The sequence below is a fragment of the Mesoplodon densirostris genome, chromosome 15 (assembly GCF_025265405.1).
Source record: "Mesoplodon densirostris isolate mMesDen1 chromosome 15, mMesDen1 primary haplotype, whole genome shotgun sequence".
NCBI classification, from domain to species: Eukaryota; Metazoa; Chordata; class Mammalia; order Artiodactyla; family Ziphiidae; genus Mesoplodon; species Mesoplodon densirostris.
In genome coordinates, this window is record NC_082675.1 from 7,103,346 (window position 1) to 7,131,179 (window position 27,834).

The 27,834-nt window shown below is 60.9% G+C and overlaps 1 protein-coding gene across 2 annotated transcripts; it reads right to left on the bottom strand.

The window, feature by feature from the left end:
• Positions 1-27,208, bottom strand: HIP1R (huntingtin interacting protein 1 related). 2 transcript variants are annotated; one of them, XM_060119525.1, is made up of 32 exons: positions 27,016-27,208; positions 12,940-13,003; positions 12,378-12,520; positions 12,076-12,132; positions 10,915-10,995; positions 10,477-10,553; positions 10,130-10,191; positions 8,168-8,308; positions 7,418-7,475; positions 7,249-7,324; positions 6,954-7,094; positions 6,792-6,853; positions 6,497-6,569; positions 6,229-6,412; positions 6,046-6,134; positions 5,838-5,954; positions 5,646-5,747; positions 5,210-5,404; positions 4,887-5,034; positions 4,669-4,755; positions 4,220-4,327; positions 3,940-4,076; positions 3,566-3,676; positions 3,241-3,299; positions 2,970-3,000; positions 2,827-2,889; positions 2,345-2,445; positions 2,118-2,223; positions 1,882-2,005; positions 1,742-1,803; positions 1,383-1,589; positions 1-1,090 (listed from the first exon to the last, which is right to left on the bottom strand). In XM_060119525.1, exons 1-32 carry the CDS (start codon positions 27,106-27,108, stop codon positions 1,043-1,045), a joined length of 3,207 nt encoding a protein of 1,068 aa, XP_059975508.1. In that variant the 5' UTR covers positions 27,109-27,208; the 3' UTR covers positions 1-1,042. The 2 variants fall into 2 exon arrangements, with proteins under 2 accessions (XP_059975508.1, XP_059975507.1); XM_060119524.1 differs by having other exon boundaries at positions 1,742-2,005.
• Between the last annotated feature and the right edge of the window lie 626 nt (positions 27,209-27,834).

Below are 27,834 nucleotides of genomic sequence, written 5' to 3' on the forward strand. Positions count from 1 at the left end.
TGACAACAAGTGCGGTTTATTGCCGATCTGACGCTTCAACACGAGGAAACACGGCACGCCAAGGGGCTCGAGCTGCCTCCTGTGCTCCCCTCCAGACCGAGTTCCTTCCTTCCAGCGGGGCCTCCCTCTTCCCAGGAGGCGGCGGGGGGCTCGAGGAGAGCGCGGTCAGCCCTCCCTGAGGGCAGCCCCCTGCCCCAGGAGCACCAGGTGCCTTTGATCCTGATCTGAAGAGCGGGCAGGCGGCTCCCTAGTTTCTGGGCTGTTTCTGGCTGAACTGGAGAGGCCTGCGGGAGGGCTGGAAACCTCCCCGGGATGGGGAGGCAAAGGGAGGAATGAGGTGGCTGGGCGTGGGGAGGGGCCAGAGCGGGGCTTCCCGGGCAGGGGCAGCCAGACCAGGGGAAAGAAAAGCAGGAAGCAGGAGGGTCAGTGCAGGTTCCAGCAGGAACAGACTCCAGGAGGACCGCAGCACCTGGCCTGCCCCCCTTCCCAGGGGAGGGTCTCGTCGTCCTCAGCACTCGCCATCACTGACGCCCTAGAGCGAGGCCCAGGGAGAAGGGGCGATACCCCCAGCCCACCTAAAAGCACCCTGCTTTGCCTGAGGCCGCACCAGGTCCCAAGAAGGCCACGAACAGGTGATGTCTTCCCCATGTCCCCAACAGCCAGCACAGACTGTGTTCTAGTCACCTCTAACCTCAGACCGCGAGTCCCAGGGGCAAGGGAGGCCCGGCCCAAACAAACACCCCCTCCAATGGCCCTGCTTCCTGGTGTGTTGCACACAAACTCAAAAAAGATCTAACTCAGAATATTAGAAATGCTCCATGTATTTCCTGAAGAGCTATGGCTCAGGCCTGCTGGGTCCTGGCTGCTCTGAGAAGGTCCTGTTGCAGGTAACTAGGCTCTCCTCTGGGAAGAACTGCTCCGGTCAGCCCCGGTCAGCCCTGAGCCCTTGCGCTCAGCGAGGGCTGGGCCTTCTCAGAGGCTCCTCAGCCACGAGGCCCGGGTCTAGCCGTCAGCCTCCCCGCTGGACCCCTCGCGGGGGGGCCTAGTAGTTGACAAGTGGAGCCGCGTAGCTGCCATCCTTTTTGTCAAGCTGCAGGAGTCAAAGGTGAGGGGCTCAGTGGCCACGGCCAAGAGTGCCTGACATGCCCTGCGCCGGGCTCCAAGCACCCCGCCGCTCCTCGGCCCCTGCGCCGTCCCTGGCACGGGCCCTTGGCACCTGCCACGCTCCCCGCGTTGCTGGGGCCGCCTGTCTGTGCCCACCGGTCAGTGGCTTCTGACCGTCCCCAAGGCCCGCTGCCCCACAGGCCAGTGAGCAGAGGCCGGGACAGCACTCCTGGGGCCCCTCCACTGTCACCCCCCACACCCGCACTGACTCCCCGCACCTGCTGGTCCTGCCTGGGGGCCACACTGGGCTTCTGGGCCAGGGGCGGCTTCTTGGAGCTCCCGCCGCGGGGGGCAGCGCTGGGCCGGCCGGGCTCCTCCTCACCGGGCGTCCCCATGGCCCCGGCCAGCACGTAGTGCTGCTTCCGCAGCTCGCCCAGCCGCACGCGCTCCACCTCCAGAGTCTTCTCCAGCTCCAGGACCCGCACCTGCAGCCCGGCGCCCAGCCGCTCAGCAGGCCCACGGCCTCGCCCCAGGGGCCCTCCCGCCTTCCCGGAGCTCAGCCGCGGGAGAGGGACAGGGGTAGGAGGGGGGACTGGAGAGGGACGAGGGTAGGAGAGGGACGGCCGAGGGCGCCCACCTGGGTCTCCATCTCCTGCTTCTTCAGCTTGATGAGGGAGAGGCCGGAGAAGTCCATGGTGTCTGCAGCCAGAGGGGAGTGGGTAAGCGTCTGGGCACCTGCCCCCAGCCCGGCCGCTGCCCCGGGGCCCCAGCACTCGCCTCTGTCCTCGATCTGCTCCTGGCCCGACCTGGTGGAGGCCACCACGCTGGCGGCCATCTCGTTGACGGCGCGCGAGCACTCCTGCAGGCGGCTCAGGTGTGGGCTGTGCTTCTCGGCCTTCACCTGGCAGGGCAGGACGGCCTGCTGGCTGCACCACGCCCACACCCACGGTCTCCCCGCCACACGTGGGGCCGCCGCCACGGCCGGGAGCCCAGGAGCCCGAGGGGAGGCTCACCTTGGAGGCCGCCACCAGCTGGGCCGTGCTGGCCGCGATCTCGTGGGAGCAGACGATGAGCTCCTCGTACTTGCCCGTGTGAAGCACCACCCTGTCGGCTGACTCCCTGGGGGCAGAGCCGGGCAGGGCCTGGGTCTCCAACCCCCTGGACGGTGGGCCGCCTCAACACCCCTCCCCAGACCCCGAGCACCACACACCCTGCTGCCCCCCGACCTGGGCCGACATACACCAGCTGCGTGGCTCCCCAGCCCACGGCCTTGGAGGCAGAGATGAGGCCTTCCGTCCACCTCGAATTCTTGGCGTAAAATTCCTGCTGCGTGGCTGCCCCCTAGTGGCGACAGGAGGGCGGGGTGGACCAGTCAAGGACGTCCCGGGTGGCAACAGATCCCCGCGGATGGGCCCTCCTCCCCTCACCCCGGCCACGAGGGTGCATCCCTGGGCCGTGGGGGATTGGGCTGCGATTCCCAGGTACGCTGCATGCACTGGGAGGGCCCGTCAGCACTCTGCACGCTCAGGTGTCTTGTGCCCGAGAGGAGTCCCGTGGTCGGCTTAAGCCACAGGGCAGGTGATCCGGGACGGAGAGGGCTCTGGGGTGGGCCCCCTTTCAGGAACCTGTCCCTCGATGGCCTAGCTGTGCAGCCTGCCCGCTAGGGAGGGGCCCCACCTGGCCCCGCCAGGGAGGCCCCGTGAGACCAGCGGCCCAGCTCACCCTGCCGCTCTCCACGATCTCCTTCTGCAGGCTCGTGGATGTTGTCACCAGGAGCCGGATGGCCTGCCAAGACCAAGATGTGTGTCATTCTCGGGGGCCCGGCCAGGCACAGGGCCCGCCCTGGGTCCCAGCCGGCCACTCACCTTCATCAGGTCTGTGCAGGAGTTGAGGATCCTGAGAGGAGCACAAGGGTGAGGAAAAGAGAGAGAGAGCTGCAGTACGGCCCCCGAAGCCACAGGGGCGCCAGGGGGCTCTGCAGGTGGGCCCACAGGGTCGGGCATGCTCTGAGGTTCCCAGGCCTTCTTTCTGGAGAGCTAAACAGTCAGGAGGGCAGAAGCCCCTCCCCCCTCCCCCAATCTGGAAAAAATGGGGAACCCGCCCTGGGGCGACGGGCAGGCAGATAGTAGGTCTCACCTCTCATTCACCTCCAGCTTCACCCCAGAGCTGGCATGGCGGGCCTGGTTCATCACGTCCTACACCCGATGACAGAGCTTTGAGTGGGTCGGGAGGAGGGCAGCGTGCGAGGAAAGGGGACACCCGCACTGGACCAGCCCCGGGATCAGCCGCGGAGCCAGGGAGGGGAGGCCGCGGCCCAGGGCCCGAAAGCCAGAGCCCCCACCCACCCTCCCACCTCTGACCTGCAGAGGCCATCTGGCCGTCGCACAGAGGCTGAGTGCGGAGGCGGGTGCAGCCCGCACTCAGCCCAGCGCCCCCCGGGCTCCTGCACCCCGGTTCTCACCTCGATCCTCCGCACCGCATCTTCGATGGCCGCAGACGTGGCCGCCGTCTCCTTGTCCACCATAGCCCCAAGCTCCTCCTGACGCACGTCCAGGCTCTTGGGCTTCAGCTCCTGGGGAATGAGGGAATCCAGGAGTCAGAGGGAGTGGATTCCACCTCCCGCCACCCAACAGAGCCTGGGAGCGAGACTGGGGCAGCCGGGCCCCAGAGGGTGGTGCTGTCCCCACCCCATGTCCCACAGCTTCAGGTTCTGCACGTGAGTACCTGTTCAGCCCAAACTGGAAGGAGGTGCAGAGAAGCTGGGGACCCCAGCCCGGCCCCACCGCTCCCCTCCAGACCCTGGCCCACGCTCAGCATGCCGGCTGCACACCTCACCTGGCCCAGCTGAAGGATGCCCTGCAGGGGCGTCTGCACCAGGCCGGGCTGGGCCTGCAGCAGAGCCCGCTGATCCTGCAGCTGCTTCACGAGCTCCAGAGCCCGGGCTCCACACTCCCTACAGGTGTCGATCAGGCCTGGGGGGAGAGGGCTGAGGGGAGCCGGCGCCGAGAACCCCGGGAGACCCCAGCCGGGTCTGACGCCAGGACCTATCGGCAACCACCCCCCTTTCCCGGGTCCGCCGTGAGGAGCACATGTGACAAGCCCAGGGCGCACTTACGGTCAGCAGGGTCAGTGGGGGCCAGGTGGGAGGTGGCACTGCCGTGGACGATGGTGTCCGCAGCCAGGTGGGAGAACCGGGTCAGGGCTGCCACGAGGGCAGAGGCGTCTGCTCGGGAAGGACAACAACCCTCAACGCTGCTGCTCTGGAACAAGTCCCCGCGGTGCCTCTCCTGCCCGGCAAGCCCACACAGGCACCAGTACCCCAGCTCTCGGGGGGAGGGGACCGGGCCGAGGTCACGCAGCTGGAAAGCAGCATCGCAGGAACTACCCCCGGGTCTCTGTGACCCCTGGCCCGAAGGGCTGATCTCTGGAACGGGGCTGGGGCTTCCTGGAGAGGCGCCTGTGGTGGAAACCACCCCGAAAGCAGGAGGCGGCAATGGCCTGTGGACCCGGGTCACCACCGCTGGCGGCCTCTGCCCTGCCCAGGCCCGCCCCGGTTGCACTCACCTGCCCTAGAGATCAGGTACTGGGCGTGACCCTTCTCCAGGGCACTCACGGCATCCAGGGCAGCCTGGGCCCTGCTCACCAGGTAGTCTGCCAGTACAGGGAGAACCGGTGAGGGGCAGAGCCTGGCCTGAGGCCCCGGCACCCTCCTGCCCGCCTCCCTCAGGGTGGGTGGGAAGTAGGGAAGGGCGATGCCCGAGCGCCTGCCGCCGCGACCCTACCCGGAGAGCTGGTGCAGCGCAGGTGCAGGGGGTCGTCCAGCTTGCCCACGGCGTCCTGTAGGATGCGCTCAGCCTCGGCGGCGGTGCCCCGCAGCACGGCGAACTGCTCATCCAGCAGCCTGCACTGCAGCTCCTGCTCCTGAGACTCCTGGCGGGAGAGAGCGAGGTGGTGAGCCAGCCAGGCCCCAGCGGAGACCCTCGCTGGGCAAGGGGCTTTAGCGAGAGGCCCTGCTGCACCCCCCGCGCCTGGGCTGCTCGTGATAAAAGGGCATTCTGCCCCAAGTCAGCCGTTACACAGGGTGAGAGGGCGGGGCGGGCCGCACCTTGTCCGCCAGCCGCCCCTGCAGCTCGCCCTTCTCCCGGGAGCTGCGCTCCTGCTCCCGGCCCAGCGCTGCCTCCTTCTCCTGCACCAGGCTCTGGGCCGCCACCAGCTCAGCCTGCCGCTGCCGCACGACGCTGCTCAGTGTGTCCTTCTCCGCACTCAGCGCATCCAGCCTCGAGCTCAGCTCCAACCCGCTCTGTGAACACCTGGCCGGTGAGCAGGGCTTCCAGAGGCCCCGCCCACCCGCCCCCATCCCCACCCCAATCTACAGACCCTCCCTAGGGCCCCAGGACACTAAAGGCTGGCTGAGGGCCCAGGAGTGGGTCCTGTGCCCTGTGTACACCCCGGGGCTGGGTCAGAGCCACACCCCAAGACCACGGCGAGCCGCTCTGAAGCACGCTGCGCTCCGTGGCCGCTGGGCCTGGGAGGGCCCACACCTGCTCCGCGCGGCTCAGGGCCGCCTGCGCCCGCACCAGCTCTCCCGCCTTGGCCTCCAGCTCCGTCTTGAGCTTCTCCAGCTGGTCACTCTGCTCCTCCAGCTACGACGGAAGGGGGCAGGACGTCACGAGGGCAGTGGAGGTAGGGGGCGCGGGGGTCTACGGGGCAGGGCCTGTGCTCACGGGACGCACCTTCATCTCTGACTCCCGTTTCACCTGCGCCACCTGGAAGGCCAGCTGCTCCTTCACCCGCGCCACCTCCTCCTGGCTCTGCTGTGTCACCGTCAGCTGCTTGGCCGTGTCTGCGTTCTGCACCGGCGGGGACCGGGGACAGGCTCGGCTGGGCTGTGCTCGGGGCCCCCTCCTCCCACCGGGCCCCGTCCGCGCCCCCCGGGCCTACCTTCCGGAGCAGCTCGGCGTGCGTGTTGATGAGCTCGCTGTGCTTTTCCTTCAGCTTGTTGTAGCGCGCCTCGGTGGCGCTGGCCTTCTCTGCGGGGGAGGCGGAGGCTGCGGCCGTGACCCCCAGCCCGGCGGCGGACTCCCCCCACCCCGCCGCCCCGCCCTCCCCGCCCCGCCCACGCACTCTCCGCCTCCTCTCGCAGCCCCTGGTGGCGCTCGCCCTCCAGCTGGGCGGCGCGCAGCCGGGCCACCTCGTGGCGCAGCTGCTCGTTGTCCACCAGGGCCTTCTGTTTCTGCTTCCGCTGCTCCTCCAGCTCGGCCTCCAGCGCGTTCACCTGGCCCTTCAGCTGCGCCATGTACCGCTGCGCCTGGGCGGCGGGAGGGGTGGGGTGTAGGTCCCCTGCGCGGGGCAGCCGCCCGCCCGCCCCTGCGCCGCCGCCCTCGCCCCTCACCTCCAGCTGGATCTTGTCCAGCTCCGTGCGGAGCGTCTCCACCTCCCTTTTCAAGGTCTCTATCTGGAGGTCCCTGGGGACAGAGGTCAGGCGTGGTCTTCCCCAGCCCGCGTGGTCCCGGCGTTCAAGTTCACTCAACCGGGACGATCAGGGGACCGGGGCACGGCCACTGGTGCTCTCATCAGCACCCCCTCGGGGTTTAAGCATCTCAGGTCTGTGTCCCCAGCCGAGATCTTTCGGGATCACAGTTCCCGGAAGGCTGTTTCCCACGATGGTGGGCTCCCCAGGCCCTCACCTGTCATCCTTCATGGAGCCATTGGGGGGTCCAAATGTCTGCTCGAAGAGGTCAGCCACCACCTGCCACGGCAAAGCATGGTGACCTCCGCCCCCACTCCCCCAGGCCAGGAGGGAGCCCCAGCCACCCCCAGTGCCCCCAGCGAGAAGGGGGGCGGCTCACCGCTGGTTCCGTGGCGGGGGGCCCCGTGCCGATCTCGATGAGGTTCTCGGGCTCCTCGTCCTCGGGGGCCTCCTCGGGGATCACCACCACCGGCTTGATGTGCTCGGCCAGCGCCGAGGCCCGCAGGAAGTTGGGGGGTCCCTGAGGGGGCAGCGGGTGAAAGCGACCCAGCGCTCCCCCCAGCAGGAGGCCCTCCCTCGGCCGCTCCCACAGCCCACACGAGGCCCCACGCGGGGCCGAGCCCAGGGCAGAACAGGGCTGCAGGCCGGCGGCGGCCCCTGGAGGGCGCAGGTACCTCGGGCAGCCGGGGGATCTGGATGAGCCGCTTGAAGTACAGCATGTCAGAGGCTCTGCGGAAGAAGTTTCTGAGGCTGCGGGGACAGAGGCGGGAGGTCAGAGGAGCCAGGCCCCAGCCCGGTGGCCCCAGCACACGCCGCCACCCTCCACCCCGCCCAGGCTGGTACCTGTGAAACTGCTCATGGAACCGGTCCCGGTGGCCTTGCAGGGTGTCCGCCGGGAGGCCTGGGGGCAGGGAGGTGTAACGGGACCCCCTCCTCGCTCACTGCGCCCGAGACTTCAGATCCGCTCCCTCCCTTCCCCCTCCCTGCTCCTCCACCTTCTAGAAACCGTCATAGATTAGATTACCTGCCACCTGGCTGCGTCCCACCCATCAGGAGGGCCCAAAGAACCCCCTGTGAGGAGTTCAGCTCTTGACTGAGTGAGGGAAGGAACCGGTGAGTGGGACGGGCAGAACCCTGACCACAGCGCACTGTACGTGGGCTCCGCAGGTCCGTCAGGGCGCGCTCACTCGAGTTTGCCCCAGGTTGACACTGGAGCAGCTTACAGACCCCAGCCAGCAGCCCAGACCCTTTCTGAGCACTGAGGAGTCACCGCGTGCCTCGCCTGGTCCTCCCCGCCAGCCCAGCGAGCACCCCGCTGCCGCCGCCGAGGCTAGGCGGTTAAGAGAACTGCAAACACGTAAAGCTACGTGGCTCTTCCCACTAAATCTTTGTTTTGGAAAATAGTAATTTTTTTTATAACAAGTATGTTGTTTATGTTAATGGGTAATGAGTGTATTACTGTTATGTTTAATTAATAAATATCTTAAAGACTGCTTGATTCCCATCCCGGATACAGTCTATCAGCACAGCCCTCTGGGGCTTCGTCTGACCCTCAGGGCCGAGGCCGGCAGGGCTGGGGGCAGCGGGACTCACAGGAGTGCAGCTTGAACATGAGCTTGACGGTGTAGTGGTAGAGGTGGCTGCAGTCCTGGATGACCTGGATGAGGGGGGCCAGGCGGCACTGGCCCGAGGACATCTGGGACACGGCAATGGCCGTGTTGAGCTGCCGGAAAACTGTAAAAAAATAAAAAAGGGGGGGCGGGAGGAGCCTGAGCACGTGGAGCCAGGAGACGCAGGCGCAGACCCCACTCTGCTTGCAGGCATAGTGACGGCCACAGTGAGGACAGCGGCTGAGCGCTGGCCCTGACCGTCATCTCACGGCACCGTCACAGCAACCTAGACAGCTGGGTTTGAAGACGGGGCAATGGCCTGCGTAACTGGCTTTACCAGTCCCAGCCAGGCGGTGGGACTCTACCACCCCAGGCCCTCGGACACCAGCATGCTCCTCGAGGCGAGGAAGGACCCTGTGCACTGAAGGCCCAGCGCTCCCACAAACTAGGGTGACAGCAAGGTGGGGGGGCAAATGAAATGCAGCTCAGCTTGGCCAGGGTCTCTGGAGAGCTTCCAGGCAGTGGGCCCAGGACGCGGAGCAGGCGAGACAGGGTGACTTCAACAGTCCTGTACCCATGGGCTTCCAGCTCACTGAATCTTAGAGAAGGGTGGAGGCCTAAGGCTGTGCAGCCCCAAGACCTCGTTCTGCAGATGTGGACACAGGCCCGGGCTTGGTCAGTCTCACAGCAGCGGGCTCAGGGCGCGGTTCTGCAAACCCCAAGGGACCCCAAAACCTCACTTGCATTCGGGGTCAATCTCCCCTGACCCTGAGAATCAGCCTTTCATCCGATGGACCAAGTAGGAGGGAAAGAGACAGACATACTGCCAGCCGCGCCGGGCTTGCTCTCTGGGGCGGGGAGAGAAATGAGCACGTGAGACCCAGGGCGGCCCACGTGGGACACGGTTCCAGATGGGTGGCCCCCGACCCGGGCCTACTCTCACCTTGCCTGGGGTGGGGCGATCTGCAAACCTCCACAGTGACACAAGGACGCCTGGGAGGGGAGGGATGAGGAGGGAGGCGCTAAGTGCTGTCCCTCACCCGCTTGAAACTTAATTACCTGTCACGTCAAGTACATTTTCCTTGTAAACAATTAAAATACACACAGAATACTATTTTGTGTTTTAAAACACAACGCAGCCATTTCTCAGCTGAAGGGCGTTCAGGACATTTCCCATTTGGGGCTGTTACAAACCTCGGGGCGGGGAACGCCCACTCCCCTCATACTCTCAGGGAGACGCTAGCACAGGGGGTGTGGGCCCTGGCTGTGGGCTTTCTCCGCCTCCCGTCAAGGCGACTGGGGAGAGGCCCATCTCTGCAGGACAGCTGCACCCCGCCTCACCCAGCCTCAGGGTCCAGCCCTGGGCGCCAGGAGGCTGCCCAAGCACCTCTTCCTCATTCCTGGTTTTCCATTAAAAAGGCGTTTGCCTCTCACTCTCCCCGTGGAGAGCGAGAGCACCGAGTCACCCACAAGTTGTTCTGAAGCTGCCCCTGAAAACAATCACCTCCGCAACCCCAAGAGGGTGAGCCCCCTGAGATTTCCTGTTCAACGGCTGCCGCGTTCCTGGGCTGGAAAACCTGACCTGACTCAGAGGCCTTTTACAGCAGAGAATGGGCAAGAAGGCGGAAACCAACCGCCTCGGGGGCAGGCTCAGCTGGGAGGTGGATCGGGAACCTGAAGAGGTGGCTCCTGGCACCCCCCGGCAACCCCCCACCCCGCGCCTTGGTGCCAGAGTGGGTTTCCTTCGGCCGAGACTGTTCCCTGGACGTACCGCCTGCCTGGCGTCCTGCAGGGGCGGTAAAGCCCCCTCTTTTCCATGCTCTGGGGGCACCTGGAGGCCCTGTGACCTGCTCCTGGTGGGGGTGTGGTCCCAGGGGGCAGGTGTGTCCAGGAATGGCTGGCCCCCAGAGGCAGCAACCCCAGGTCCACCCCTCGGCTGGCTCACCTGATTCAGAGAGCTTCAGCGCACAGTCCATGTAATCAAACATCTCCACGGTAAGCTGGAAGCTACGGGGGAAGGAGGAGGGAGAGATGAGCGGGAGGGGTGCAGGGCACGGCCCTGCGAGAACCCCCAGGCGGGAGAGGGAGCACAGTCCACGCACACGCCTTTGCACGGATGCACAGACGGCAGTCCTTCAGCCAAAATGCCCAGCTCCAAGTAAGCCCCATCCCTTTAGCTTTAGCCACAGCTCCTGGGCACGTGACGACCTCCAGCCCCAGACAGAGCACGGCCCCCAGTGGGAACCTGGGTGAGGAACGCCGCAGGAACAGACGGGAAACCGGGGGACTCACACGTTGTTGACGTCGGTCCCAGCAGCCTTCTCCAACACCTCGTCTGTCACCTCCAGGCCCGCAGGGAACTCGGGGTGCTGCGGAGAGGACACCCCCACTCAACCGCAGCCCCTCTCAGCTCTGGCCCAGCACCGCTTCTAGCTTTTGAGGGAGGGGAAGGGGCCAGAGAAGCCCCCTAGCCTGTGGAGCCACCATCTGCCCCAGGCAGTGACTACAGAGACCAAGACATAGAGGATGGGGACGTCCATCCGGAGCTGAGGGCAGGGCTGAGCCCACCTCCCACACTGGGAAACGCCTCCGGGCCTTCTGACTTCCCTGCCATCCGTCCCAAGCTCCCCCTTGGGTCAGGTGGGGACAGGACAGATCCCACCCTCTGAGACATCTTGGAGGGAAGAGCCCAGGGTCCCACCAGCCCCACGATTCCCCGGAGGAAACTACCTTGAGGTGGAAGGAGATCTTGGTCAGCAAGAGTTTGGTGTAAATATTCACCAGCTGCCCATATCGGTCATGCAAATGGCCCTGTGGAGAAAGGGCCCTGGGTAAGGACACACTGCCCATGAGCTCGCCCAGGAACCCTGTGCGGCAAACAAGGAAGGCGAGGCCGGAAGATGCAAGATGATGAGGAGGGTGTCAATCCTTCAGCCTCCCACGCTGTCACTTATTCATTCAACAACCATTGCTCAACCCACCAGAGGTGGCCAACCTCCTTTCCCAAGGGCCTCTGCCAGCCCCCTCTCTGCCTATCGCTCTCTTCTTCTCACTCTTGCCAGAGAGACTCTCGTGACAAGAGAGCTCCTTGTCCAGGGCAAGAGGCCAGTTCTGAGGTGGGACGCTCTACTGAAATGCTGGTGGCGGCTGGGGAGGTACGTTCCGACGGGCGCGTGAACACATCCTCCCCGCACCCGCCTCCAGACACCATGTCCCCTGCGGCCACGCCCGCTGGGCCCACATCTGCAGATGGCACCAGGGACGCCACCTTCCTCACTTCAAGGGGCGTCCCCTCTGCAAGCCGGTCAGTTCCCAGAGGCCACCCGGCCCCCGCCCCAGCTGCTGGGGCCCCAGCAGTGCTCCCAGAGGACAGATAAGGCCAGAAGCCCTCTCTCCACCCAGCGGACGCCCCTAGTTCCTGAGGGTCGTGGAGTGGATCTAGAATACAAGCTCCTGGGGCTCTGAGACTTCACTGTGCATGAAACGCTTCTGGAGAGCCTGCTGCAAATGCAGACTTCCAAGATTCAAAAGCTGCCGGTCTTGGGGGCTCAGAGTCTGCACCACTTACCCAGACTCAGGGTGGGGTAGTGAACTCACAGGGACTGAAGGGCTGCTGATTTCTGGAGCCGCAGGGCCCGTTAGGGATGTGTTTGGGACTTCCTGCGCTAGGCCTCAAAAGCAAGGCTGAATTTCATTTACTGATGCTCACCGCCCGCCGCCATGGCCCCACTGAACATGGCTCTAACTGTGCTGGGAGGAGGAGGCGGGGGGCACCACTGCAGGTGCCCTGTCCCCCCCTTGGCCCTGTGTGCCAAGCAGGAAGGCGGTGGACTTTCCGGGTGGTGTTGCTGGCCAGGCGCTAAGGCCACCACGCCCGCTCCCCGCACCTACCCACAAGTCTCCGATCTCCCGGATGTTGCTCCGATACCGCTGGCAGTCGTGCAGCACCTGCCCGGGGGGGAGACGAGGATGGAGGATGGAGGAGCCAGAGCCTTCGTGGAGGGTGGGGGGGCGGGCCCGACACTTGCTCCCATGTACGGGGTGCGGGCAGCAGGCAGGGCGGGCCAGCCCGGAGCTGAGGGACCCAGACGCTGGGACAGCCCTCATTTCAAAGGATGCGGCTCTGTGCCCCCCTGGGGTGTTCAAGAGGCGGCAGACGGAGGGCCCGGGCCCCCGGACCAGCGGCTACTCACGTTGGGGTGCCCGTCTCGAAGGACCTTGTGGAGGACGTGGCAGAACTTCCAGCTGAGGATGGAGCTGCTGGGAAGCGGCAGCCCGATGGCGTAGGACCAGAAGGTGAAGGCCCCCTTCTCGTGGTGAGTGCCCAGGATGATGCCTGCCAGGGTCAAGGCCAAGTGCAGGCAGCAGGGACTCAAGCGTGGGGGAGGTCGGGTGCTCAGCAGGTGCCGCTGAACAGGTGACTGAGCGCAGAGAGGCGGGCGGAAGGCCGCCCTCCCCCCTCCCCACACCCCTCCCTCCGCGTCGGCCACTCAGCCAAGCAAGAGAAAGGGCAAAGTCATGCCCCATGAATTTAGCTGGGCCCAATGGCCTAAGACAATAGGTGGCCTCCCTGAGATGGGACTCAGAGTCTGGGAGGAGCTGAGCGAGGCTGGCCCAAGGCCACAGGGGGACGCCCCTCATCAGGCCATCTGGCGCACCCACTGCTCCCCTAATTCATTTCCCCCACGTCCTCCTCACCCTCCCCTCCTCCCCTGGGGCCCAGAGACGGAGGCCGGCCGGCAGCAGGGAGGATACGCCGGGCATGCTTCTCCTTCACGGGGGCCTCCTGGGTGTTGATGGCTTTGCTGATGCTGATGGCCTGGGAGGGAACAGAGGGGGCAGAGGTCAGAAACCCACCGGCAGGCTTCCCGGGACGGACCACCCAAGGGGGAAGGGGCGACACACAGACGGGACCGACCCTTCCAGCCGGGTAAAGGCGAGAGTAGAGATAAGGGAAAAACAGAAATCCTCTAACCTAAGCAAACCAGGCCACTCAAGACTCTTCTTCACGTGACATGTGCAGCTCAAACTACAGCTAATACCCGATGCCACAACCACACAGAGCTTCCAGAGGCCTGGGAGGTAAGGACGAAAGCCGGCTTGTGCTGCAGGAGAGCAACTCTGATCTGAAAGCTGTGTGTGATTCGTCTTCCCCAGAAGGCGTAGCCCCTGGGCCCCAGGGGAGCCGCCAGTCCCCGCAGGACATCCTCCATCGGGTCTCTCCTCTGGGAGGGGCTGCTGTGGCCTGAGCCCCCTTGCACTCCACCAGAACATGCACGTCCCCCCTACTTTACCACGGGGCACGGCCTGGAGACATGAGGCCTCACAGCCACTTCGTGGAAAACCAGGATAAACCAGGTCCCATCGCCTGTCCACATGCATCCTGGGCGAATCCTGACTCAGCTCCCACCCCCAGTGACACAAACAGCGGCCGCGGCCCCGCCAGGGGTGGCAGGAAGGGGACCCGCTTAGCACACAGGCTGCCGCCACTCAGGCCCTGAGCACGCGGCAAACTCATCCCTGATGCAGGTCCCCTCCCACCTCCAGCTGCTGGCATCTCATCTCGTCCCCCTTAGTTCAACGCCGCCTCTTCCGAGAAGTCTTCCTGGATGTGACTGCTCCCTCACACAGGCTCAGGGCACTTACTGTCACCCCCACCCCACTCACCCAGGAACCACCGCCGGCCCTGGGTTTACTTATGGATATGCTTTAATTCTCTACCTGGCGGCAGGTCTTGTAAGCCTCTGTCCACCCACCCAGCCCCGAGCTGGGGGCATCCGTGCTTGTGGACCAAATGAGAAGAGCTGCCGATGCCACGGGTGGGAGGGACAGGATGAGGTCCCTGACCAGTGCAGGCTCCTCTCCAGGTCAGCCGATTCTCCCACGTCTCCCACAGGTCCTCCACCCGGGCCCACACTGCCCCAGGCCATCCAGGGAGCTCGCTGAGCAGGGCAAGCTGTGCGCTCACCCTGCAGCCCGGCCCTGCATGGACTTGTCCACAGCAGGCCCAGTAGTGCCGGGAGCGGGACAGGGCGGAGAGGGAGCCCCGAGGGGCAGCAGGAGCTTTCTTTCCTTTTAACCCAGAGGCCACTGTGCTCTCCACCGCTGGCCTGGGAACAACATTAACTGCCCCCGCCGGGCAAGGAGGCGACGTCTTTCATCTGCGGTCTATTGTGACCCTACTGTGGTCCTGCTTTGCAAAGCACTGAGATTTCCTCTGTAAGAAAAGCAACCTCCTGAGAGCCATGGCCGTGCTTCCTGCTCAGACTCACGGACCTAGGAGCTGCTGGGGGCTGGGCTAGCCCCTCGCAGCCACCCCAGCAAGGCTGGCTGACCTCCTTTCACACACAGCACCCACTGTGGCCATGGTCTGCAGAGCGGGTCTGCAGCACGCAGCACACCGGGCCCCTGGGACATGGATGACTCTCCCAGCATCAAGGCCGGGCTGGGGGAGTGGCTCTGGCCTCGTGGTACCGGGGTCCTGAGAGGGACGCAGACAGTCTCTGGCACCTCGTACACTCAAAGCCTCAGCGAGCCAGACACGAGGGCTCCCTCACCATCTGTCCTGTGTCTGCCGATCCTCTGCCAACTCGGCCTCCCCGAGGCCCCAGCGCCTGCCTTCCCTCCACAGGCATCACCGTGAGAGAGGCCGGACCCTGAGTGTACGGTTCCCAGCCCCGCGAACATCACGCCCCACCAGGCAGAACTCTGCCCACAGCAGCAGCGGTGAGGACAACAACTGACAACCAGCAATTCCAGGGCACTTGCTCCCCTGCGTCAGGCACGGGCAACACACTCCCAGCAGCAGCCCTGGCAAGTGGGCACGGCCCCACTTTCCTGATGAGGAAACTGAGGCTCAGGGAGTTGGGGGTGTCTCGTCCGTATAGCTAATAAGGGCAAAGCCAGGTCTGGCTGTGTCCTGAATGGTTCTGCTATCCAGCTCCCAGGCACCTCTCTCCAGTACAGGTACAGAGCTGGGAAGAGACACCAGCCCATAAGCCGGAAGTGCCTGTCTCGGGGGGTGTGTAACCGCATCCCCCAGCTGCCCTGACACCTGAGCGGGCTCTGACGACTGCCACCTGTTCAGAAGATCCCAGGCAAGAACAGAGCAGAGCCAAAGTCCCGCAGGCAGAGCAAGCTGCCCCGGAGGCCGGGGACGCAAAGATGCCGCCTGCATCCCAGCAAGTGCCCTGTCCTCCGCAGATGCCCACGAGGGGCGTGCTGACCCCCCTCCCCCAGGGCCTGCAGCTGGAGAGCAGAAGCAGAGACGCCCTGAAGGGATGGGCTGGTGGGGCCGGCGGCCCAGGGTAAGCATTCCCACCGCGCAGCCTTCCCCAGAGGCCGCTGGGCACAGGCTTTTACTTCACCGTCGGCCCACATGTATACGGAGCGCCCTCATGGCTGGGCCCTGGACCCCCAGAAAGAGTGCCTGCCCCTCCCCTCGGGGGAATCTGCTCACCTGTCCCCTCCCTGCTGCCACGCCATTTAAATCTGCCGGTTTATGCTTCTCCGTGTGGTCGGCACCCGACAGTGTCTTCCTTCTTTGTCTATTGTCCTCCCCCCACTCCCAGCCCATGTCTACGCCACGGAGGGGAGTGGTCCCGCCTCTCTGGGGCGGCTGTGGCCCCAGCCCCTACACAGTGCCTGGCACATGGAAGGTCTTCAGAGGCAGTGAGGGGGGGCTCCTGGGCCCCAGAGAGAAGCGGCGACTCAGGCACACGGGAGTCTGTCTGGCCCCCTCCGCCCAACCGGTGCCGCCCGCTCCCCGCGCCGGCTGTAGGAACAGGGTCCCTCCCGGCGGGAACACGGCCCTGCTGTGTGCAGGCGGCAGATGTGTGGACCGGGAGGCCTCACAAGGAGGCACAGTGCTCACACAGAGGCGGGTCTGTGGACACTGCACAAGCCTGCTTTTCCTGCCAAGCGCAGCAGCCAAGCCCTGTCCCAGGAGGGGACGGCAGGCCCCAGGGATGCCCGTCCCCCCACCCCGCCCGTCCTGAGCGGGCCTCAGAGGTGGGGGGAGCACTGGGGCTCCTCTCCTCAGCCCTGGAATCTGTGCTGGGCGATTTTGACGTGGCTTAGCTCCTGGGTTTACAATCCAGGTGCAGCTCTGACGGCAACACCTGGTTCCTTCTACACAAGCATGGCATCCTCACACCAGCCCCACGAGCGACTGTAGGAAGACTGTAGGGGGAGGGGCAGTCAGAGGGGCACCGGGGACCATCGTGTGGGTTCTCTCAATCATAACAGGTGGGATCCACTGCCATGGGGGGAGCCTTCTAGGGGACAGAAACTCCAAGTGGAATGGATTGATTAGGGGCCTGGGTGCTGAGGCAGAAGAGCCAGAGCTGGAGAGAGAGGGTCCTGGGGCGGGGGCAGGTGGCGACCGTCTTGGGAATCTGCTTATCTGACTTCCCACTCGACCTCTGAGTGGCCACGGATGGGGGGCAGGGAGCAGCAAAGCAGGACAATAGCAGTAACGGTGGGTCTATGACACCCCCAGATATGCCCAGGGGGGCTCTGGGGGAGGGAGCTAGAGGGTTTGCAAAGACAGCGGAGGGCGGGCAGAGGCACGCTTCTCAGACCCGTGAGGGTGGGTGACTAAACAGTTTCACGGGCATTCAGACCACTGCTGCTCCTGCTGTGCTGGAAAAATCCCAGCCCAGTCCCAGGGAGCCACCTCACAGCGAGGGGCCTGAGCCTCTGGAGGGCAGCGGGGGACAAGGCCAAGGGGTGGGAAGGCTCTAGCAGGCTCTGGAGACACAGTCAGAATTGCTGGCACTGGGAAGCTTGCAGGAGGCATATCCCATGCCAAAGGCCAGCAAACTGGCCTCAGTAAAAGAATAATAAAATGATTTTTATCGAGTTCAGCCATGTGCCAGGCACCGTGCCGAGCACCTCACCATTATCATCTCATTTAATCTCCTAAGTAACCCTTGAAGCATGTGGATGAGGAAATCACAGCTCAAGGTCACCATGATGAACCCAGGCACCATTCTAGGCACTGTCCCCACACAGACAACCCTCCCCCGTTAAGCCGGGTCCAGCAGTTCCCAAGGTGGCCGCGCAGGAAGGGAACCCAGGCTGCTGGCTCTGTAGACTGTCCCCTCAGCCACCACCGGGTCCCGGGCCGCCTCTCTCACTGGGGGAGGGGGCTGGGCTGAGGGAGCCGTGTGCCAGCACGCACGTCCTTCTGGTCCCTCTTTGTCCCACTTCAGGGACCCAGCTCCCGAGGGCCTGGTGTCACTCAGGGAGGGCCTGGCCCAACTCCAAGTCAAAACGCAGGTTCTGGATCCAGGATTCGTTCAAGCCGCGGGTAAGAACAGCAACAGTGTGGCAGCGAGCAGCTCAGGGGGCTCCCCTGTGCGCAGCAACACGGGCCACACCACAGCCCGGTGCGCAGCAACACGGGCCACACCACAGCCCGGTGCGCACCCGCACGGGCCACACCACAGCCCGGTGCGCACCCGCACGGGCCACACCACAGCCCGGTGCGCACCCGCACGGGCCACACCACAGCCCGGTGCGCACCCGCACGGGCCACACCACAGCCCGGTGTGCACCCACACGGGCCATACCGTTCCAGAAACCCACAGCCCCCGCAGGGGGTCAGAACCAAGTGACCGCAGGGGCTGCAGCCCTGGATGTTCTCTGCGAGATCCGACGTCCTCCAGGCCGTGGGGAACTCTGCACAGCAGAGGAACGTGGACTCAGGGAGACCCCTTCCCCAGGAGCCCACGTGAACGGGGCCAAATACAGGTCTCCTCACCCAGTTCCACCATGGCCAGCCGTGGCACCCCAGCACACAGACCCCGGTCCCGTCCACTCCGACCCATAGGGGTGCCTTCACTTTAGAAGCTTCCCCTTTCCCGTCTGAAAAGCAGGAGCAAAAAAACCCTTGAAATCTTCGAGAATGCAAACATACACAAAGTGTGTCTGGAACATCTAGCTTTGTTCTAGCCACACCGTCTTCCTTCTGTTCCTCAAACAGGACAAGCCCGGTCCCACCGCCAAGCCCGGCTGTGCTTCTGAGGTCACCCTGCTCTGAGTTAAAATGCCCCCCCTGGGGGGGGGGTCTCCCCCAACCACCCTATCTAAAGCAGCCCTCCCTCCACACAGATAGCTTCCTCCTGCTTACTTTCACCCAGGACATTTATTCCCTGAGACTATCTTGTTTACCACGTATTCCGTTTCTACCTCTGACCCCCGAACAGACGCACTTGGTACAACAGATCCTGCTGGTCTCGCTCCCTGCTGTACGTCCCGAAACCCATGCCTGGAGGTCAATAAATCTTTACTGGATGAATGGAAGTGTGAATACTTGAATGAATGAAAGCTCTTTCAAATATAAGTACTGGTTAAATTCAAGGCAGTGTGTGTGTCTCTTTCTCTAGCTAATAATTTATCCACTAGAGTTAAATAGTAAAGGCAACTATAAAACAATTTCTATTTTTAAAATCAACCCTGAAATGAATCAGACTCAGTCCTCCTTGTACTGTCATCATGGCGCGCTTCGCGGTGGCACTTGGCAGGGACAAAAAAACATCCTTCAAAGAGCCGGGTCACAGGGGCTGGCAGAGAGGTGGGTTATCCTGCTTTAGTGCTCCCAAAGAGTTGTTTGAAGGACAGAAAGATCTCATTCAAATGCTTTTGCCACCTCAAAGGCCATTGATGGAACCAAACACAGGATTTCTGTAGCCGAGGAGGTGGCTGAATGCGGTCTCGGGCAAAGCGGTGGGGAGCTCTGGGCCAGAGGTCCGCAGCTCGGTCATTTCAGCAGAGGGAAGTCAGTGCAGCAACACCATCCTGCGATTCAACCGTCTCTTCCCTTTATTCACGTCCCCCAGTGCCCGCTCCGTCCGGGCCTCTCAATCATTCGACCATTTATGAAACCGCAGGGAGGGCCGCGCTGCGGCCGCTGCTCCTGTGTGGGAGCCCTGGGCAGGATCCTCCCACCCACCGGATGAGGCTCACTGGGGGACACTGCCACCTCTCCCCCGGGCTCTGCAGGTGACACATGAGGAGGAAGAGACAGTAGAGGAGGACGGGGCCCGAGTCCCGCCTCCAGGATGGACAGGGAGCCAGCCTGGGCGGCTCCTTGCCTGGGCCCTGGTGACACCACTCCATAGACCTGTCTGTCCCACAAGCCAGAGGGCTGAGCCACTTCCTGGCAGGAGAACCTAATGCAGGTGGAAGGATGTGTTTATTTCAGCAAGAGGAAAAACAAGCCCGCCTCTACTAAACTTTCCTCCAAGAACTCAGTCTTTCCCTGCAGTGGGAGCCATGGCTTTTTAGGCCTCACTGAGTGGCAGCTCAGCCCCCCAAAAAGGGCTACCCACGGGCCCCTGTGGCACCCATTTATTCAGCGCACGCACACCGCGCAGGTCCCCCGAGCCGGGCAGTCCTGGGTGCTAGCACACAAGGAGCCGACACTGTCCGTGCCTGAGGATCTTGGGGTTCAGAGGGTAGTGCTTAGGGGCTCGGAGGGGGAGGCAATGCAATCCCTTCTCCGTGACCCTGGATCTAACCACACGCCCGACCTCACGGCCGTCCACTCCTGCCGGTTCGGCTGCAGGGTTTGGGGAGACGGGAAGAGTGGGAATAATATCGTGAGGACTAGGGCAGCCTGGCAAGGCTCGGGCAGGAGGAAAGCGGTCGACGGCTTCGCAAACAAGGTGATATTTGAGTCCACCCTGGAGTCAGGTGGAGCTGGGGGGAGCGGGGTGGGGGGAAGGGTATCGCTGACAACGCGGCCGGCCGGCAAAGGCTCTTCAGGCCCCAGCTCAGCTTAGCCGGCTGCGTTTCCCTGTCCCCCCGCCAAGCAGGTCTAGACTCGAGTCCAGAGTTTCCACTTCGCAGTGCTGGACTCAGTGCCCAGGCAGGTTTTATTCACAAATGGGACGCTGGCCTGGGGTCAAGGTCAGGAGGGCCTGTGTTTCTGCCAAGAAGTCACAGTGGCCGGCTTCCCCCGACCTCCCCGGGGCACCTCCCTGGGGCTCCCCACCGGAGTCTCTTCCAGAGGTCGGTGTCACCTGGGAGCAGGCCCTGCTGTCCTGGAGGAGGGGGCACCGCAGGGCCGCTCTTCCAGGAATGGGCTGCTCCCCACCTCCCCAAGTCCGCCCAACCCCTGTGGCGGGTCCACTGCCCTCCCCAACAGCCCCAGCTCCCCATTTACAGAGGCTCAACTAGGGGCTCAGGGACGGAACCAAGACGGCATCATTTCCATTTCTTCAGTCCAGCCCGCTTTCCCATACACAACGTAACAGCCAACAGCTGTTCAGGGCAGCATTCACTCCGCACCAGGAGCTGTGTCATCCGGCAAATCCTCCATGACTCGGGCACTACGATTATACCCCTATTGCAGATGAGGAGACTGAGGCACAGAGTCTCGCTCTCAACAGCTCTGCCACAGCACACCTGTTCATCTCCCACCTCCTTCGCCAAGACGAAAACCCTTGGAGGGGATGAGAATGATCTTCATCTTCCCGTAGCACATCCCAGAGCACCAGAAACAAGCCAACACATACACAGTAAGTGGTCCCTCATCAACGTGTCGTGGGACAAACGTACAAAGATGGGAAGGGGGAGGGGAAGGACGAGCAGCCACAACCCCACCCCAGCCTGAACCAAGAGGTCATGAGACACCCGGGGAGCCCAGGGGGACTGTGGCAGGAAACCCCAGGAACCAGGAAGTCAGCAGCTGCCCTGAGCATCACCAAGCTGGCTGATGCGGCAGAAGCAGGTGGAGGGTGTCTGAGGGGCAGGCAACAGCAGCGCAGCTGAAAGGAAGGGCACAGCTCACCACCCACCACAGCTGGCCCACCACCGGGGACCTGGGAGGAAGGCAGGTGCTGCCGGGGCAGCTCACTTGAGGCTTTGCAGGCAGCATTCTGGGGGTCGTGAGCCTGGTTCTTTCTCTCCTTCTTTTCAGAAAGCCTCGCTCACCTCTGTTCTTTAGCCATTCGACCAGCCTGCAGTGGGTGCCAGGCCCCTTGCCCCTGCCCTCAGGGAGCTGACCGACGTGGGCGGAGCTGGGGGGGTGTTTCTGGCTTTCACCATGTGGTTTAGATTTCCTCCCAAGCTCGGGGGTGGGGGAACTTTTTTAAAATAAACATTTAAATGAGGCCCAGAAAGGGGTTGGTAGCTAACAGTGTGGTAATGCCACAGCATCTATAAGAAATCATGAAGACAGAAAGGGAGCGTGTGTAACTATTCACAATAGCCAAGACACAGAAACAACCTAAATGTCCATCGACAGATAGATGGATAAAAATGTGGTATATATATATATCTACAAATATATATATATATATATCTCCACACACACACACACACAATGGAATATTATTCAGCCATTAAAAAGAATGAAATAATGCCATTTGCAGCAAAATGGATGAACCTAGACATTATCATACTAAGTGAAGCGAGTCAGAAAGAGAAAGATAAACACCATATGATATCACTTATATGTGGAATCTAAAATACGACACAAATGAACCTAAATACGAAACAAAAACAGACTTACAGACTAGAGAACAGACTTGTGGTTGCCAAGGGGGAGGGGGTCGGGGAGGGAAGGACGGAGCTTGGGGTCAGCAGATGTAAACCATGACCTATGGGATGGATAAACAACAAGGTCCTACTGTAGAGCACAGGGAACTCTATTCGATATCCTGTGATGAACCACAATAGAAAAGAACATATATGTATAACTGAGTCACTGTGCTGTACCACAGAAATTAAACACAACATTGTAAATCAAATACACTTCAATAAAATTTTTTTTTAAAAGGGAGTGTGCATAAGTCTGCCTGCCTGGCAGAGGGGGTGATGACATGTGTGGGAAAGGAAGTCAGGGCAGAGGAAACAGTGTGCAGAGGATGGGAGCCCAAAAGACTATGGCCAACTTGGGAACAGCCTTCAAACCAGAAACTCAAGTTAAGTTCCCAAACACCTGTCTGTGTCCTGTGGCTTGCCTTCAGTAATAAGATTCTACAGAATTCCTGGCTGGGGAATTTTAAGAAAATAGACCTATGCGCCCAGGACTCCAATCCAAGCCAAATCACTCCAAATCTCCAGCATTTAGACACAGAAGAGTTTAAAAGCGCCCCAGGTGATTCTAACACCCTGATGTCCAACCCGGTAGCTGCTGGCCATGTGTGGCTAATGAGTGCCTGAAATGTGAGCCCAAATTGAGATGTGCTATAACAAACACAGAACGGAGTTTGAAGACTTGGTAGGAGGAAAAGAATGTAAAATATCCCATTCATAATTTTTATAGTGATTACGTGTTGGAATGGCTATATTTTGGATACACTGGGCTAAATAAAATATATGATTAAAGGGAATTTCACTTGTTTCTGTTTGCGTCTTAGTGTGGCTAAGTAATCTAAAAACGATACACCTGGCTCCTATTCTGTTTCTACTGGACAGCGTTTTTCTAATGTGAGCTGGCCTGAGAAGCCCTGAGTGTCAATAAATGTTCATTTTTACAAGATTGCAGTTCCACAGTTCCACAGAGGCTGCAGAGGGGACATGTCACTGACCTGGAAAATTGGACCTACGAACAGTTTTCCACCTGCTGCTCCCCACTCCACAGCGACCACCCCACCAGAAAACCCCTAACACCTGCGGAGCTTTACCCCGTATGCTTGTATCTAATGCGCTTCTTCCCCGCCGGGCCTGGTGTACTGAGCAGCATGGCCCCTCTCTCACCCTAACCTTACAGGAAGCTTCTGGGCTCTGTTTCCATTTCCTGCAGGGGAAACCGAGGCCCAGATGGCCAAGGCGCACTTAGACAAGGAAGAAGCAAGGTTGGAGTTTAGCATTTCCAGGACTCCAATCTGCTGAGTCCTCACCCATGCTATACCTCAAAGACGCATCTCCTCCCTCGTGGAAGGTCTGAAACAGTTCTCAAAGTTTAAAGCGTTTTGGGGGTGGGGAAGGGAGGAAGATGTCTAGCTGAACGTCCGCAGGGCACCGTACTGCGTGGTTTGCATCCTGTCGGTACTCGTGGCCCCGCTGCTGCTACAACAAACGGTCACTATTGGCTCAGTGGTTTAAAACGACACAAATTTATCATCTTACAGTTCTGGAGGTCAGAAGTCCAAAACGGGTCTTCCGGGGCTAAAATCAAGGTGTAAGCAGGGCTGCGTTTCTTTCTAGAGGCTCTGTGGAAGAGTCCGTTTCTTTGCCTTTTCCAGCTTCTAGAGGACGCCCACGCTCCTCCAGCTTCAAAGCCAGCGATGTTCGGCGGCGCTGTCCTCACCTCACACCACCCTGACCTCCTCCCCGGCCTCCCTCTTCCACACTTAAAGGCCCCGTGATTACACTGGGCCCACCTGGATAACCCAGGCTACGCCCCCTATTTTTAAGGTCAGCTGATTAGCATTTTCTTACCCGAGTTGTAACATATTTACAGGTTCCAGGAATTAGGACATGGACATCTTTGAGGGGTCCCTCTTTAGCCCACTCCACCATTTCTTTTTTTTTTTTTTTTTTTTTTTTTTTTTTTTTTTTTTTTTTTTTTTTTGCGGTATGCGGGCCTCTCACTGTTGTGGCCTCCCCCGTTGCGGAGCACAGGCTCCGGACGCGCAGGCTCCGGACGCGCAGGCTCAGCGGCCATGGCTCACGGGCCCAGCCGCTCCGCGGCATATGGGATCCTCCCAGACCGGGGCACGAACCCGTATCCCCTGCATCGGCAGGCGGACTCCCAACCACTTGCGCCACCAGGGAGGCCCGCACTCCACCATTTCTATACCTTAAAATAGCCCTAGGAAGTAGATGGAATTATCTCTATTTTTATAGACCAGGAAACAGGAGTTAAGCACCATATGCCCAGGAACACAGGCTAGCACTCAGGTGTTAGTTACCGCTTTCCATGATACCACACCATCTTTTTTTTTTTTTTTTTTCCGGTACGCAGGCCTCTCACTGTTGTGGCCTCTCCCGTTGTGGAGCACAGGCTCCGGACGCGCAGGCTCAGCGGCCATGGCTCACGGGCCCAGCTGCTCCGCGGCATGTGGGATCCTCCCGGACCGGGGCACGAACCCGTGTCCCCTGCATTGGCAGGCGGACTCTCAACCACTGCGCCACCAGGGAAGCCCCACACCATCTTTTTAACGAGACAATTTTCAGGTTCAGCACATACAGGTATACTGTATTCCACACTATTCTGCATTCATAATACTACAACAACAAAAAGCCAATACAATTTTGTCACTTCCATTTTGAAAAGGGGTTTTATCACCAAAGGGACTAAAGTCTTGGGGAAGAATAGACCAGCTTTCTGGACGGTGCCCCTGGGATCACACACACACGCACTCGCATACCCACATCATGCAGCAAACACAAGCACCTGCCTCACGAAGGACGCATGACTGCCCCCTTCCCTTCACACTCCCAACTGGGGCGGGGAAGGAACCTTTTTGCAAAACAGGGTGTGGCCAGTCAAGAAAGCAAATATGGAAGCATTTTTCCTCCTCTTGACCCAGAAACCCAGGAGGAAAAGCGAGGCTGGCAGGACAGTAGGGGACTTAAGTTCTAAGGAAACCAAAGTGCCCCTCTGCTACACAGGACGCTGTGGTCAACGTGAAGCCACAGGCAGTGCAGTTCAAAGGGAAGGTGCGTCGGCGGGTTGGATGTACTATTTTCTGTCCAGAAGGAGACGTGTAAGCAGCAACCTCAGCTCTCCTCGTCCTTTCCACCAATGAGGTCTGGCTGGCAGCTCAGTAGATATTCCTGGGAGCGAGCTAATTAAATATTAACCCCGCACAAAACCTTATTCCTACATCCCTCAATAAGTCACTCTGAAGACAAGCAAATCTAGACACTGAACCTGAATTCCATCTTTCCAGAAAAGAGCCCTGGAATGGGTAAATCCTATGAGATTCACCTATTAGAAAGAATTATTCATGATAAGTAACCCTCTCGGCCCCTGAGAAAAACCCAACCAGCAAAAACAAAATACCCTCTTGTTTACCAAACCAACCACCAGAATAAGTTGTCCTGTATCAGAGATGCTTTCTCTTTGACATTCAGAAAGCTTGCCCTTGCTTTATAACAATTTAAGAGTAAGATCAATGAACTTGGCCCTTTAAATTCCATCTCCTCTATGTAGCAATCTGACCTCTTTATAGCTCCTCAAAACCACAGAAAAAACAAAAAATCAGTGAATGAATAGATCTTCTGACAACATCCAGATTCTCTGCCAATTAAAATGTTCTCCCCTTCCGCAAGTTCCTGGCACAATTAATTATGTATTAATGATTTTAAATTAAATGCCACACTTGTTTTTACGACGGGCTATCCGGGCTGAAAATACACCAGGGGCCAGATGATGATGATGATCACAAGGGTAAATTAATAATTTGCAGCTAGGTTGGCTCCGCACTAGTCTTTTATGGAGCCAAGGTTTTATCATTTTCCTTGTTAATCTCAAGCACAAAGGTTAGATGTTTCCCCTGCACTTTTTCTTACTTCAAAACGAAAGTTATTGTAGGCTGCGTGTGCTAACTTGATTTGAAAGACACCGCACAAGTCATTGCTCCTGGCAGGGAGAGGTGGGAAGGACCTTGCTAAAGGCAGACACAAATGTCATCATCCTACTTTAGACAGGAGTGAGTGGGTTCCTTCTGGCTTTTGGTTTTTGTTTTCTGTTTATTTATTTATTTATTTTGGTCGCGTCGTGTGGGATCTTAGTTCCCGGACCAGCGATCAAACCCGTGCCCCCTGCACTGGGGCCGTGGGGTCTTACCCACTGGACCGCCAGGGAAGTCCGTGGTTTATTTCTAAAGTAAAAATGTTCTGCTGTTTCAGTCCTGGTTGACTTACTTTGGCAAAAAACCCAGTATGCTCCCCCCTTCCCCCAGGCATAAGAATACCTCAGTGTTTGTAAAATAAAAAGGAACAGAAAACCAGAAACAGCAACGCCCTCATCAGTGCGGTCTCAGCAGGAACACATGGACAAATACACACCCCCGTCATTGTTTCATTTTTAAAATAATCCTCCCAGGATAGGCCGCCCTCGGGAAGAGATGCGGGCGCGTGGGAAGTGCAGGAAGGGAGCCCTAGGAAGTTTCTGTCTGTCAGGCGCCGTCATTTAATAAGGGGGTGTGAACCTGTTTATACGTGGGCCAGCGCTCGGGCAAACAAGTCTGGCTACAGAGGTGAAACTTTTCGCCCAGCAGATAATAAGATATTGTGCGGCCCTGAAAAACAGCTCAGGAGAAAAGGAAGCAGGGAATTTCCTTTAAGGAAATGCATTGCTTCTCCGAGGAGGGGGTATTCTTTTAAGGCGTGGGAAAAGTAGACGGAGCCCGGGAGAGGCGGCGCGGCCAGGGCGGAGAAATCCAGTCGGGCCGCCCCGGCCGGGCGCACCCGGGCCCCGGACGCACCTTGACCCCACCTGGCCCCCCGCCGCGTCTCGGCTCCCTCCACCTGGCCCCCTCCCGCCCCTCGGCTCCTAGCCACCTCGGTCCCCGGCCGCCTCTCAGTCCCTGGACACCTCGGTCGCCTGGCCACCTGGTCCCCCGGTCGCATCTCAGTCCCCGGCCGCATCCCAGTCCCCGGCCACCCCGGTTCCCCGCCACCTCGGGCCCAGGCGCCGGCTCGCGCTTCCGGTTCACCTGCGCGCGGGGCGGCTCGGGCGGCGAAGGCCGGGGAGCTGGGTGGCCGCGGCCGAGATGCGGCCGGGGGCCCCCAGGTGGCCGGGGAGCAAGGGGTCCGGGGAGCGGCCCGAGCCCCCGGCGCTCTGGAGGCGGGCGCAGGCCGGGCTCCGAGGGACGCGTGTGAGGGGAAGGGGGGACGGCGCCGCCCGCTCGCCCCGCCGCTCGCCTGGGTCTTGTCGAACTGCTCGCGCTCGGCCTCCAGGCTGTGGCCAGGCCTGCGGCTCAGCACCCGCGCCGGCACGTTCTTGATGCTGTTCATCCTGCCGCCGCCTGCGTTCCTGGGCCCGGCTCCGCGGGACTGAGCGATCCACGCCAGCCGCCCGCGCCTAGGCACCGCGCGGCCGCCCGCCGTATGGCGCCGCCCGCCCGCCGGGGGAGGAGCCGCCGCCGCCGCCGCCCCGCCCATGCGCCCCGCCCCTCCCGGCCGCGCCTCTGGCCAGGGTAGGGGCACGGGCCGGAGCGCCCAGGCCCTCGACGCCTCTCGTGTGCGAGCGGAAACACCCGTCCCTCCTCCGTCCTCGCACACACCCTCCGCCCGGACTCACCAAGTCCTGTCCACACCAGGCCAGGATCTGGTTAACTGGAGAAAACTTGGCCTCGATGAAATCTGACCAATGGAATCACAACTGGACATTTTTTTCTTTCCTTTATAAAAGTCCTATATTACTTTATGTGTCAAAGACATACCACTGAGCTGTCCACTCTGTGTGCATCTCTAATGTAGCTGCAGCTGTTATCAACGCGGGACTGTGCGATGACTTTTCGGAGACTGCGGGCTCTGCACGAGGACACCTTGCAAGAGTTGAGAAACGGTAAGGGGACCAGGAGACACAGGGCTGGGACAGCCTGCAGACAGCTCTGGACCAAACGCAGAGCTGGGCCATCAAAGTGTACGGAACAGTAGCCACAGAAGGTGGTGTGAGATTTTTGAAAACATTGTATTGCTCGTTTGCTTTTAAAATTACCGGTCACAAAACTGAAGTTT